General features: G+C 39.2%; 1 protein-coding gene across 3 annotated transcripts in view; it reads left to right on the top strand.

Moving 5' to 3' along the window:
* The window catches only part of TRPC4AP (transient receptor potential cation channel subfamily C member 4 associated protein), a 78019-nt gene that overhangs the window by 42537 nt on the left and 21443 nt on the right, over window positions 1-14039 (top strand). For all 3 annotated transcript variants that reach the window (XM_024742890.1, XM_024742889.1, XM_024742891.1), the window contains exons 7-8: window positions 1683-1890; window positions 10384-10569. In XM_024742890.1, the coding sequence (XP_024598658.1) occupies window positions 1683-1890; window positions 10384-10569 (394 nt within the window). The remainder of the gene's footprint in view (window positions 1-1682; window positions 1891-10383; window positions 10570-14039) is intronic.

Genomic DNA, 14039 nt, shown 5'->3' with positions numbered 1-14039 from the left:
GGGGGGGGGGACCTGGTTTGCAACCCATACACTAAGTTGGACAGGGCTAAAGGAACAGATGAGCTGGAAGTCCGTTTCCAATAATAACAATAGCTAACATTTGTGTACTGGGAAGGCAAAGGTGGAAGAAGCTGCTCCCGAATAACCCCTCCACAGCCAACCAGAAATAGGAGTGAGATTCACAAGGGCTTCTAGGAATCATTCATTGGTTCAGTATACATTTACTGAGACCTACACTACCAGGTTCTATGCACTGAGGCTCTGGAGAGGAGGTAAGATACACTCCTGACTCAAGGCAGTGTCAGTTTATTTAGGAAATTAGATGGAGGAACAGATAATTACAAGATCATGTTATATGTGCAGTGACAGAGAAATACCCAATCCAGTGGAAGTTAAGTACATTAGTGGGATGAAGGGTAGCAGGTATTATCTGAAGAATGTAAAGATGTTTCAGAAGGAGAGATGATCATGTGATGTACAACATTTGTGGATATTAAGGAAGAAAGAAAATGAGAATATAACCAAATAACAAAAAGCATTTCATAAAATTAAGTACTCATTCATGATAAAAGCTAGGAAATAGAAAGAAAATTCCTTAACTTGGTATTGGATATCTATTAAAACTTACAGCAAACATCAAACTAAACCTGAAACTTTGGAAATATTTCTAATAAGGAAAAAGAGGAGAAGGTCTGCTATCACTTACTCTAGATAATTGGTTACATGGGCATGTACACAAGGAGACACCTATAGGAATGTTCATTGCAACACTGTTTAATAGTGAAAAATTATAGTCCACCTAAACATACACACATTTAAAAAGAATGATTGAATAAATTGTGAATTAAAACAATGAGAAATGATTGAAGTAGACTTACTTGTATCAGTGTAGTTGAATCTCAGTGTTGACCGTGAAGTATCATTCACACTGTGCATGCAGAACAAAACCATGTATTTTTGTTTTATTTTTTATTGAGGTATAATTGATTTACAGTATTATATTAGTTTCAGGTATACAACACAGTGATTCAAAATTTTTATAGATTATACTCCATTTAAAGTTATAAAATATTGGCTGTGTTCCCTGTGCTCTACAATATATCCTTGTAGCTTATGTATTTTATACATAGTAGTTTGTGAACAATACCATATATTTTTTGTGGAAATATTTGTAAGTGTGAAAACGTGTAGAAATAATAAACAGAATTCAAAATAATGGTTACATCTTGGTGGGGAATGAAGTGAATGCAACTAGGTAGGGATACACAAGGACCTTCAGCTATATTTGAAATATTTTATGTCTTGAAAACATCTATGGCAATTTCTTTTTTTTTTTTTTTTTTTTATGGCAATTTCTGATTGATAAAACTTGAGTGGTAGGCGTTTTTTTTAGGCAAAATGGGGCATATGAGCAAAGGTGGAGAGTAAGAATAGTGGTCCTCAAAGGGTTTAATCCTCAAACCAATCCTATGAGGTAGATTAGATTAGTCCCATTTGACAGAAGAGCAAAGACTTAGGTTCCATGACTTACCTAAGGGTTGTGCAGCTGCGAATTGTGGAGCTGGGGTTTGAACCTAAGCGATCTAGCTACCAAGCCCCATTCTTAGGGGAATGCAAAAGAGCAGCACATTCAATCTCAAATGAACTGAGCATGGGGATTGTTTTATTTGTGTCTTTTGTAGGAAATGATCCGACTAGATGAAGTCCCCAATCTGAGTTCCTTAGTATCCAATTTCGATCAGCAGCAGCTTGCTAATTTCTGCCGGATTCTGGCTGTCACCATTTCAGAGATGGATACAGGGAATGATGACAAGCATACGCTTCTGGCCAAAAATGCTCAGCAGAAGAAGAGCTTGAGCTTGGGGCCTTCTGCAGCTGAAATCAACCAAGGTAAAGTCTCTAAGTTGTCAGAATTTTGACATGGTAGTTCCGAGGTCCCTTCCTAAATCATCTAGCTTTTTCAGTATTTCTAGAGATTTGATCCATGTGAGGGCTCCTTGGGTCCACTTAGAGTATGTAAAATTTATATCTATGTATCTCTTCATTATTTTGGGGGACCAAGTCCATAGCCATCAGACTTTTTAATAGATCCAGAACCTCAAAAAAGTTAAGAACCATTATTTATCAGAATTCAAATTACATATGTTTTCTTCCACTGAGCCTTCCTTTATCCTATATGATAAATATAGATATAGATATATGAGATAGATATATGGAATATATAGAGAGAGAGGGAGAGAGGGAGAGAGAGAGAGATACAGTCATACATCAGAGATACTGAGAGTTGGGTACCAGTATCTGTGACACTGCGATAAAGTGCATATTGCAGTGGAGTCACACAAACTTTTCGGTTTCCCAGTGCATATAAAAGTTATGGTTACACTATATCATAGTCTATTATGTGCAATAGCATTACATCTAAAAAAAGTACATACTTTAATTAAAAAATACTTCATTGATTAAAAGAGCTACCCATCATCTGAGCCTTCAGAGAGTCTTAAATAATCTCTTTGCCTCCATGTTGATGGCTGCTGACTCATAAGGGTGGCGATTGCTGAAGTTTGGGTGGCTGCAGCGATGTCTTAAAATAAGACAACAGTGAAGTCTGCCACATTCATTGACTCCTGCTTTCATGAAGGATTTCTCTGTAGCAGGCAATGCTGTTTGATAGCATTTTACCCACAGTAGAACTTCCTTCAAAATTAGAGTCAGTCTTCTCAAACCCTGCTGCTGTTTTATCAACTAAGTTTATATAATATTCTAAATCCTTTGTCATTTCAACCTTTTTTTATTGAAGTATAGTTGATTTACAATGTTGCGTTAGTTTCTGCTTTCCAGCAAAGTGATTCAGTTATTTATATGTGCACATTCTTTTTTTTTTTGCGGTATGCGGGCCTCTCACTGTTGTGGCCTCTCCCATTGTGGAGCACAGGCTCCGGAAGCGCAGGCTCAGCAGCCATGGCCCACGGGCCCAGCCGCTCCACGGCATGTGGGATCTTCCCGGACCGGGGCACGAACCCGCGTCCCCTGCATCGGCAGGTGGACTCTCAACCACTGCACCACCAGGGAAGCCCTACATTCTTTTTTATAGTCTTTTCCATTATGATTTATCACAGGATATTGAATATAGTTCCCTGTGCTATACAGTAGGACCTTGTTGTTTATCCATTCCATATATAATAGTTTGCAACTGCTAATCCCCAACTCCCAAACCATCCCTCTCCCACTGGCCCTCCCCCTTGACTGTTGATTGCATCAACAGTCTTCCCAGCATCTTTGCCAGGAGTAGATTCTATCTCAAGAAGCCCTTTCTTTGTTCATCCATACTCTTCATCTGTTAAAGTTTTATCATAAGATTGCATCAATTCAGTCCCATCTTCAAGCTCCACTTCTAATTCTATTTCTCTTCCTGTTTCCACCACATCTGCAGTTACTTCCTCCACTAAAGTCTTAAAGCCCTCAAAGTCATCCATGAGGGTTGGAATGAACTTTGTCCAAATTCCTGTTAATGTTGATACTTTGCCCTCTTCCCATGAAGCATGAATGTCCCTTATGGCATCTAGAACGGTGAATCCTGTCCAGAAGGTCCTTGTAGGGTTTTTATCCCCATCCTCCTTTCTTGTGACTTTGGGGGAGTTCTCATTTTACTAAATCATAAAATATACATTTTTAAAAACATGAATTTTATTATAACTAAATTATACCTCAAACCTAGTTTAAGCACGTGCATACACCTACACTGACAAAAGCTAACATTTGTTAAGCTCCTGTGTGTGGCAAACATTGAGCTAACTGCTTTACCTAGGAGTGATTTTGTTTAATCCTCCAAGCAGCCCTGTGAAATAGAGATTAGCATCCCCATTGCACAGCTTGGGAAACTGAGGGGTCATATAGTTTCAGTAATAGATATCTGTGTGTGCTGAGGTACTAAGTAACCTTCATCTTATAGTTTCCCATTTAGAGAATCTATTCTGGCAGGTTAGTTTTATCCTGTTGGTATCTATTACCTTCATGGACCTGTTTGTAAGCTGACAAGTAAAACCACCATTACCCATCATCCTTGGGGAATGAGGTATTCTAGTCAGTTGGGTTTTTAATTAACTGAGGGTTAACCCCAAGCCCAGTTTTCATTGATTTGGGGGATTGAAAAAAGGAAGCCTTTATAAAATGTCAAGGTTCACTTTCATACCTGTGTGGCTAACCCATGAGGTTGTCTACATGTGATGTCAGCTTATAGCTTTTGGGATAAAGCTTTATTAAATGTTGTATTTTAGCACATGTTGTTGTACAGGGTCTAGTTCTCCTGACTCTCTGACCATAATTCCTATCTCCTTGTCCCCCCACCTCACACACATTTTTCTCCAGTCAGATGCCCTAGGAAGGCCAAGGTGAACATAATTAAATTACAAGTGGATGAGAAAGATCTTAGTCCTTAGTGTTGTCTATCTTTAATTGAACTCCAGTACTGAATACTTTTATTTTTTTATTCCTTTAATTAATTTTTATTGGCGTATAGTTGATTTACAGTGTTAGTTTCTGCTGTACAGCAAAGTGAATCAGTTATACATATATCCACTTTTTTTTTTAGATTCTTTTCCCATAAAGGTCATTACAGAGTATTGAGTAGAGTTCCCTGTACTATACAGTAGGTTCTTATTAGTTATCTATTTTATATATACTAGTGTGTATATGTCAATCCCAAGCTCCCAATTTATCCCTCCCCCCATCCCCTTGGTAACCGTAAGTTTATTTTCTACATCTGTGACTCTATTTCTGTTTTGTAAATAAGTTCACTTGTACCATTTTTTTAGATTCCACATGTAAGCGATATCATATGATATTTGTCTTTCTCTGTCTGACTTACTTCACTCAGTATGACAATCTCTAGGTCCATCCATGTCACTGCCGATGGCATTATTTCATTCTTTTGTGTGGCTGAGTAATACTCCATTGTATATATGTACCACATCTTCTTTATCCATCCATCCATTGATGGACATGTAGGTTGCTTCCATGTCCTGGCTGTTGTAAATAGTGCTGCAATGAACATTGGGGTGCATGTGTCTTTTCAGATTATGGTTTTCTCTGGATATATGCCCAGGAGTGGGATTGCTCTATTTTTAGTTTTTTAAGGAAATAGAGGTGTGTGTAATAGTCAGCCTTGGCTGTCATAACATGATAGCACAGACTGGGTGGCTTAAACAGCAGAAATTAGTTTCTCACAGTTTTGGAGGCTAGAGGTCCAAGATTGAAGTGCCATCAGCAGTGGTTTTTTGTGAGGCCTCTCTTCCTGGCTTGCAGATGGCCACCTTCTCACTGTGTCCTCATGTGTCCTTTTCTCTGTACATGCACAAAGAGAGCTCTGGTGTCTCTTCCTCTTATGTAAGGACACCAATTCCTATCAGATTAGGGCCCCAGTCTTACGACCTCATTTAATTACCGCCCTAAAGGCTCTGTCTCCAGATATAGTCATATTGTGGATTAAGGCTTCAACATACGAATTTCAGGGGGGACACAATTCAGTCCATTTTAGTATGGAAAGCTGAAGTGTGTAGGATGTTGCCGAAAAGTTTTTGTTTTGTTTTTAATAAACTGCAGCTGTGAAATAGTTTTCTTGGCCAGCAAAATGATGTCTTATGCTGTCTTCCTGGAGCTTAGATAATAAAAATGTTAGAGAACTTCTTAGGCTTCTCAGAAAGTACCAGTTATCTCTTCTGTTGATTCAGATAAGAACAAATGGATCCATCTGCAGGGAAAAAATCACTCACAATGTTAGTCAGATGTAGGTGAAGCCACAGGCCTGGTAATTATCAATTTATAGGTGACACCTATATATGCTGATTTACACAGCATATGAGCTAATTCAGAATCATCTCAGAGAGCTGGAAAGCAGAGCCTAAACTGCAACAGGAAAATTTACAGGAGTGTTTGGGAAATACTAACGTTTTAACAAATAAGAGGAGAGAAGAGGTCTGCTTTTGCAGAAATTATTGGAAGTTGTGGGTGTTTTAGCTGTCAACCTGTTTAACGTTAACCAGCAGTGCATGTGGTAGCTACTGATAAAGCTGTGAGAAGTACAAAGACCATACGATGCTGGGGTGCCAGTCCCCTGAGATTGTGTATAAGTTGGTGAATATAATGGGCCAGTGAGTTTTTCCTGGGGAGAGCATCCAAAACTTTCATCAGCTTTTCAAGAGATGAGTGACTAACAAAAGCTCAGGAATATCTGGGGTGGAAGTCAGTCTCAGAACCCTGAATACTGGGTAGGTTACATCTGAAGGTCTGTGTTTAGTGTGCAGGGTGTGAAGACTAGGTCTTAGGAACTGCCCTGTGAGGAACAGTTAGAGAAACTGGAGCTATTTACCTGGAGAAACGAGGTGTGACTAAAAATCCATCTTTTTGAAATTTTTCAAAATTAGAAATTTTTAGAAATCCAAACTCTTCATTTATTTAGTTTATTTTTTGGGGAAAAAATTATAGTTTTTGTTTGTTTGTTTGTTGTAAATTCACAAACTACAGAGGAACAGCAGGTGTACGGTAGAAAGTTTGTTCCCATCCCAGTGGTGACCTATTACCAGTTTCTCATTTGTCCCTCCAGGGATACTCTGTACGTGACCAGTTACGGGGTGGAGGAGGGAAGAAGAGAAGACTGGCTCCTTTCTGTTTGTACTGATGGTGATGTAAAATAAGCACCATTCTGCCCCTGGCTCTTTTCACTTAACTTTATCTTGCAGAGCATCCGTTCCAGTACATACAGAATTATCTGATTCCTTTTTACAACTGGATAGTATTCTAGTATATGGGCGTAGCATAATTTATTTAACCAGTCCCCTGTTGATGGAAATTTGTTTTACCTCAAGTCTTTTTTCCTACAAATAACAGCCTGTGTATGGGGTTTAATGTGCTGGATATTTGCCTTTTAAACTTTGATAGATATTAACAGATTTACCTTCCATAGAAATTACTAGTTCATCTTTCCACCCTGTATACCCTTCCCAGTACAGGGCCTTCTTCAACTTCTTGATATTTGTCAAACTTGATAAGGAAAAAAATGGTATCTCAAAAAAAAAAATCTATCTCAGTACGTTTTTTTTTAATTGAGGTGAAAGTCACATTTAAAAAATTAACCATTTAATTCAGTGGTTTATAGTACATGTACAATTTGTGCAGCCACCATCTAGTTCCAAAACATTTTCATCACCCCAAAAGGAAACCCTGTACACATTCAGCAGTTATTCTTCATTACCCCCAACCCCTGGCAACCATCTGCTTTCTGTTGGATTTATCTATTCTGGGTATTTCATATAAATGAAATTTTTAAAATGTGATCTTTTGTATCACATATCATACCTCTTTCACTTATCGTGATGTTTTTGAGGTTCATCAGTGCTGTTGCATGTCAGTATTTCATTCTTTTTTATGGCTGAATAATATTCTTTGTGTGTACATATGAATTTGTGAAACGTGTACATACCAATTTGTGAAACACTGATGGACATTTGGGTTATTTCCACCTTTTGACTGTTGTGAATAGTGCTGCTCTGAACACATGCATACACAGGTATTTGAGCACCTGTTTTCACTTCTTTTGGGTGTGAACTTAGGATGGAATTGCTAGGTCATATGGTAATTCTATATTTAACTTTTTGAGGAGAAGTTAATCTCAGTGTAGTTGGTTTTTTTTTTTAAGATTGTTTTGATTTGGACCATTCTTAAAGTCTTTATTGAACTTGTTACAATATTGCTTCTGTATTATGTTTTGGTTTTTTGGCCGTGAGGCATGTGGGATCCCAACTCCCCGACCAGGGATTGAACCCACAGCCCCTTCATTGGAAGGCATAGTCCCAACCACTGGGCCACCAGGGAGGTCCCTCAGTGTAGTTTAATTCACCTTTTTTTATTAACGCAGTCACACATTATTTTATAGTCACTCGCTAATTTATAGAGAATGGAGAGGGGGCTAAGATGATTTGCCAAGCTCTGTGCTGGCACTAAATTCATATGACTTCATATAATCCTCCTAACTACTTTGTTTTTATTTATTTTATTTTTAAAGAATTTTCTTTAATGTTGTATTCTTTTAAGGTTTACTTTAAAATTTTTTATTATGGGAAACTTCACACATATAAAAGCAGAGACATATATATGACAGTGTAATGATCCCCATTTACCTACTACCTACCTTCAACAGTTATCAACTGATGGCCTGTCTTTTTTTTTTTTTTTTTTTTTTGCGGTACGCGGGCCTCTCACTGTTGTGGCCTCTCCCATTGCGGAGCACAGGCTCCGGACGCACAGGCTCAGCGGCCATGGCTCACGGGCCTAGCCGCTCCGCAGCATGTGGGATCTTCCCGGACCATGGTTCAATCCTGTGTTCTCTGCGTCGGCAGGCGGATTCTCAACCACTGCACCACCAGGGAAGCCCCTGCTGGCCTGTCTTTATCTCTACCCTCATTTACTCCTACCGTCCTCACTTTGGATTATTTTGAAGCATATCCCAGACATTGTAAGATTTCACTTGCATACATTTCAGTGTTTCTATAAGATAATTACTCTTTAAACCATATTGTACACTCCCAAATTAATATCTTGATATTTTGAAATATCTAGTTAGTTATTTTTGATTCAATGATACATTTACATGATTCAGAAAATCTACAGATTCAAAAAGTTGTTCACTGAAAAGTACCCCTCCCACTGTATTCCCAGTGGCGTTATTCTCTTTGCCTTTGGCAAACCACTGTTTTCTATCCTTAAGAAGATTTAATGCATACACAAGCAAATACGTACAGGTGTTAGCTTTATTTTAAAGAAGGTTAAATTTTGGAGCCAAGATTTGAACCTGGATTCCCTGCCTTCAAAGTTTATTATGTTCTTTATGCTGACCAGAATTTCTGTCTTACTCATCATTGTCAGTAAAATGCAACTGGTGCAAATAGGAGCTGGGTAATTATTCAGTTTCTTTCTTTACCTTAAAAAGAAAGAAAGAAAGAAAGAAAGAAAAGGCTTATCTTTTTTCTTCCTGCTAGTATGTGTGTGCTATAGGAAAATCAAACCATAGTTAAGTAGTTTTTGTTTGTTTGTTTGTTTTTTGCGGTACGCAGGCCTCTCACTGTTGTGGCCTCTCCTGTTGCGGAGCACAGGCTCCGGACACGCAGGCTCAGTGGCCATGGCTCACAGGCCTAGCCGCTCCGTGGCATGTGGGATCTTCCCGGATCGGGGCATGAACCCATGTCCCCTGCATCGGCAGGCGGACTCTCAACCACTGCACCACCAGGGAAGCCCCAGTTAAGTAGTTTTAAAAGAAGCATTTATATCCTCTCCTACTCAGGAACAGCCACAGTAAATACCTTGGTATATATCCTTCTGTTCTTTATCTGTGTATATGTATATTATGTGCATATTTTAAAGAAGAAAACTTTAAAAATTTTAAAGAAAATGGGCTTAAGCCAATACTGTTTAGTAATTTACTTCCTTGGGGCTTCCCTGGTGGCACAGTGGTTAAGAATACGCCTGCCAGTGCAGGGGGCACAGATTCGATCCCTAGTCTGGGAAGATCCCTCATGCCGCGGAGCAGCTAAGCCCGTGCGCCACAACTACTGAGCCTGCACTCTAGAGCCTGCAAGCCACAACTGCTGAGCCCGTGTGCCACAACTACTGAATGAAACCCATGCGCCTAGAGCTCATGCTCCACAACTACAACAAGAGAAGCCACCGCAATGAGAAGCCCGCGCACTGCAAGGAAGAGTAGCCCTTGCTCACCACAACTAGAGAGAGCCCACACACAGCAACGAAGACCCAATGCAGCCAAAAAATAAATTAATTAATTAATTTTTATAAAAATCACTAAAATAATAATAATAATTTACTTCCTTAACAAGTAAATTCAAACATCTTTCTGGAGTTGCCGTATAAAGATGTGTGTGTCATTGTTCTTAGTGTCTGTGTGTTGTATTCCACTGCATGGGTGTGTCATTTAATCAGTATGCTATTAATGAACACATAGTTATCTCTACCTTTTTGCTGTTATAGAAACCACACCAATGAACCTCTCTATACAGATATCTATGTATATATAATTAGTTATTTCTTTATGGTAATTCCCCAGAAATGGACCTCCTAGCTTAGAGACACACAGATTTACGGCGTAAAGGTTATTCTAGTTTATAGTCCCACCAGTAGATATGAGTCTGTTTCCCTGCGCCTGCTAAAATTGAATTTGTTTTTATAACTTTATTACTATTTTACCTTGGGTTGGCATTTCATTTTAAAGGGAAGCTCTGACTAAGTGCTGTCAGATTAAGGTGAGAAGCTGGTTGTTTGTTGAGTGCTTTAGAGCTGGTCTCTGTTTTGACATTTCCTCTTTTGTTCTTTCCTCGACAGCGGCCCTTCTCAGCATCCCTGGCTTTGTCGAGCGGCTTTGCAAGCTGGCAACTCGAAAGGTGTCAGAGTCAACGGGCACAGCCAGCTTCCTTCAGGAGTTGGAGGAGTGGTACACCTGGCTAGACAATGCTTTGGTGCTAGATGCCCTGATGCGAGTGGCTAATGAGGAATCTGAGCACAATCAAGGTACTCGGGATGGGTCTCCTGAGAGGTGGGGAGCATTCCTTTGGGTTCCTAGAGCCATTCTTGAACTCTTTTCCAAGCAGAATAAGTTGAAATTTGCTCAAAGTAGAATTTTCCTCAGGGCAGTCCTGGATCATGATGGTTAAGACTTTTGATAGCCAGTGACAGAACCTCTTTGAGCTTCCTTAAAGCAGACCTGATTTCAGGGACAGGGGCTTTGTTGCAGAACCCAAGGAATCAACTGGAAACATTACTGGAGCATTTCTAGGAACCCAGAGGTTCTTTCTCTGTTTCCACTTCTTTCTACATGTTTCTTTAGTCTTACCTTTCCTCCGTTCTGACAAGTAGACTGCCTAGTAAATGTGTGTACTCCTAGTCTCAGCTCCAGCTCCCTGGTGAACTACTGTGGCCTGTTTTGGGTGAGGTGCTCAACCCAAAGCATTTGACTCTGGGGTCAAATTGTACAAACCCAGGAATTCCCACTGGAATCATGCAGATAAAAGTGAAGGGAGGAGTTTCGTTCCTGGGATGGCAGTGTGTGGAGCTCCGTGGACCTGCTTGGTCAGTGAAACTAAACAAACCCTGTATACAACAGCAGCAACAACAAACATCCACATAAAGTCTGTGGAAGTTGTTCTCAGAGTGTACAGCAAGTAGGGAAGCATTTCTTCTAGAAAATCTACTAAAATTTAGTGAGAACATTGAGAGCCTATGACACTAGAATTCCTGCTTGATGCAGGTTCCACTCTGGACAGGTGTGGCCTAAAAGACAGTGCTCCCTCAGCTTCCAAACAAGGAATACAGAATCTCACTGGAAGAGGCAGGCTACCAGTTTTTCTCATCCCTTCCAGCTCCAAGTGGAAGAGGCTAAATTCTTGATGAATATAGCCAAGAGGGCAGGGGCTCCTTTCTTCTTTCTTGAGATATAATCAACACATAATATTGCGTACGTTTGAATTGTACAATGTGTTGATTTTATACATTTATATATTGTAGAATGATTACCACTGTAGCAGTAACTAACACCTCTATCCCATCACATAATTACCATTTCTTTTTTTCTGGTGAGAATATTTAAGATCTGTTCTCTTAGCAACATTCAATTATATGATATAGTATTATTGGCTATAATCACCATCCTATACACTGGATACCCAGAATTTGTTAATCTTCTAACTGGAAGTTTGTGTTCTTTGACCAGTAACTCCCCATTTCCCCACCACCACCACCACTAGTAACCACCACTAGCTGTTTCTCTGAGCTTTTTTAGATTCTACATTAAATGATATCATACAGTATTTGTCTTTCTCTGACTTATTTGATTTAGCATAATGCCAGAGGCTCCTTCCCTCCACCCACCTCCATACTGTACTCATAGTACAGAAGCTCTACCCAGGCCCAGTAGGCCAAGAATTCTATGGCCCTTATTGCCCTTGCCCCAGCTCTCTTGTAGGACAGAGGTTCCACTATGTAGGGAGAGGCAAGCTGAGGAGGCTATAGAGGCTACCTATCCTGCTCAGAGTAATAGCACTGAGATTTTGCCAGGGGGAGAGGTAATAGGTAAGAACAGAATGTTGGGAAGTTTGAGCTCAAGGTCATTCTCAGAAACAGTGTAGATTTTGGTGGTAAGAAAATAAAAGGAGCTCTTTTTAATTGAGAACAAAAAGCCAAACCGTATGCCAGCTAATTCACCAGAGAGAACCAAGGAAAGAGTTGGCTAAGAAGAACTTAAAGCTGAGGTCAAAACAAACCTCAGTCTCAAAAACTATCCCTGCCTGAATTTAATTGAATCAGACTTTGGAGCAATTTATGCCTCAAGGCATTGTCAAAAACAGTAGAGCATTCAGCCAGCAGTTAGTGGAGCCTGACAACTGAGTTTCATACTAGATGAGGCAGAAAGTTTAACGGAGATATCAAGGAAAGAGCCAGACAAAGAGAGCCCTGCTAAAACACTGTCATCCAGGGACACATGCCCAAGGCTGCGCTGTCTGCCAAATGGCCTCATCAGTCCTCAGAGAAATAGACTTTACTGAAATAGGCTAGCCAGGGCATTAAAACAAATAAACAAGAAAACAACCACAAGCCCTGAAAGAAGAAAGAGGGAAGAGTATCAAGAGTTGCTACAGTATTTACTTAAAATGTCCAGTTTTTAACAAAAATCGAGACATGCAAAGAAACAGGAAAGTATGACACAAACGTAGGAGAAAGCAGGCAACAGAAATTGCCTGTGAGAGAGCCCACATACCAGAATTAACAAAGACTTCAAAGCAGCCATTATAAATATGGTCAAAGAACTAAAGGAAACTATCCTCAAAGAAGCAGTGATGACAGTGTGTCATCAAATAGAGAATATTAATTATGAGATAAGAGATATAAAAAGCCAAATGGAAGTTCCAGAGATGAAAAGTACAATAACTGGAATGAAAAGTTCACTGAGAGAGAGAAAAGAACAGAAAAAAATAGAAATGATAGCTGAAAACTTCCCAAATATGATTAATGTACACATCTGAGAAGTTCAAAGAACTGCAAGTAGTATAAACTCAAAAGATTTACACCCATTCACATCATAATGAAAATGCTGACAGAGGAAATCTGGAAAGTAGCAAGGGAAAAATGACTCATCATGTTCAAGAGTATCCCAGTAAGATTATCAGCTTACTTCTCATCAGAAATGATAGAGGCCAGAAGGCAGTGGGATGACATATTCAAAGTGCTGGGAAAAAACTCAGCCAAGAATTACATCCAATAAAACCTTCTTTCAAAAATGAAGGTGAAATAAACAGCTTTCTAGATAAGCAATAACTTAGGGAATTCACTACTAGCAGACCTGCCTTAGGAGAAATATTGGCTGAAAGCAAGTTACCTCAGCCAGTGATTCAAATTCACACAGCAAAAAAATGGAGGATCAGTGAAGGTAATTGTATAATAATAAAAGACAATATATGTGCATCTTTCTTCTCCTTAACTAATTTCAAAAGCAGTTGTATAAAACTATGTGTTTATAGTTACATTGTTGAACCTATAACATATAGAAATGTAATATATTGGACAATAACAGGTCAAAGAAGGTGGGTGGACCCAAAGTTCTATTGGAGTAAGGAAATTGGACGAGGTGGTAACTCGGATTGACAGGAACCAGTGAAGAAAATCAAAATGGTAAATAAGAGGGTCACTATAGCAGAGCAGACTCTGTAAATATTTACTTGCTCTCCTTTCTTTTCTCAGCTGCTTTAATGGGCATAAAATTTTATAAAGTAATAATTATAACAGTGTATTGTGTAACAATGTATACAGTGTATTGTAAGTATATTGTATTGTTTGGCTTTTAGCATATGTAGATGTAGTATGCATAATAATAGCACAAAAAGGGGGAAGAGGGAGCTCTGGGAGCCCTGGAATTAAGTTAATTTCTATCTGAAAAAGAGTCTGTCAAGTTAAGATGTATATGGCAGGCAAGCCTTGTAGCAACTGCT

Source organism: Neophocaena asiaeorientalis, unplaced genomic scaffold (assembly GCF_003031525.2).
Source record: "Neophocaena asiaeorientalis asiaeorientalis breed wild unplaced genomic scaffold, Neophocaena_asiaeorientalis_V1.1 scaffold82, whole genome shotgun sequence".
NCBI classification, from domain to species: domain Eukaryota; kingdom Metazoa; phylum Chordata; class Mammalia; order Artiodactyla; family Phocoenidae; genus Neophocaena; species Neophocaena asiaeorientalis.
Note: the sequence above shows the minus strand (reverse complement) of the source record. Positions and strands in the feature narration are given on the sequence as shown.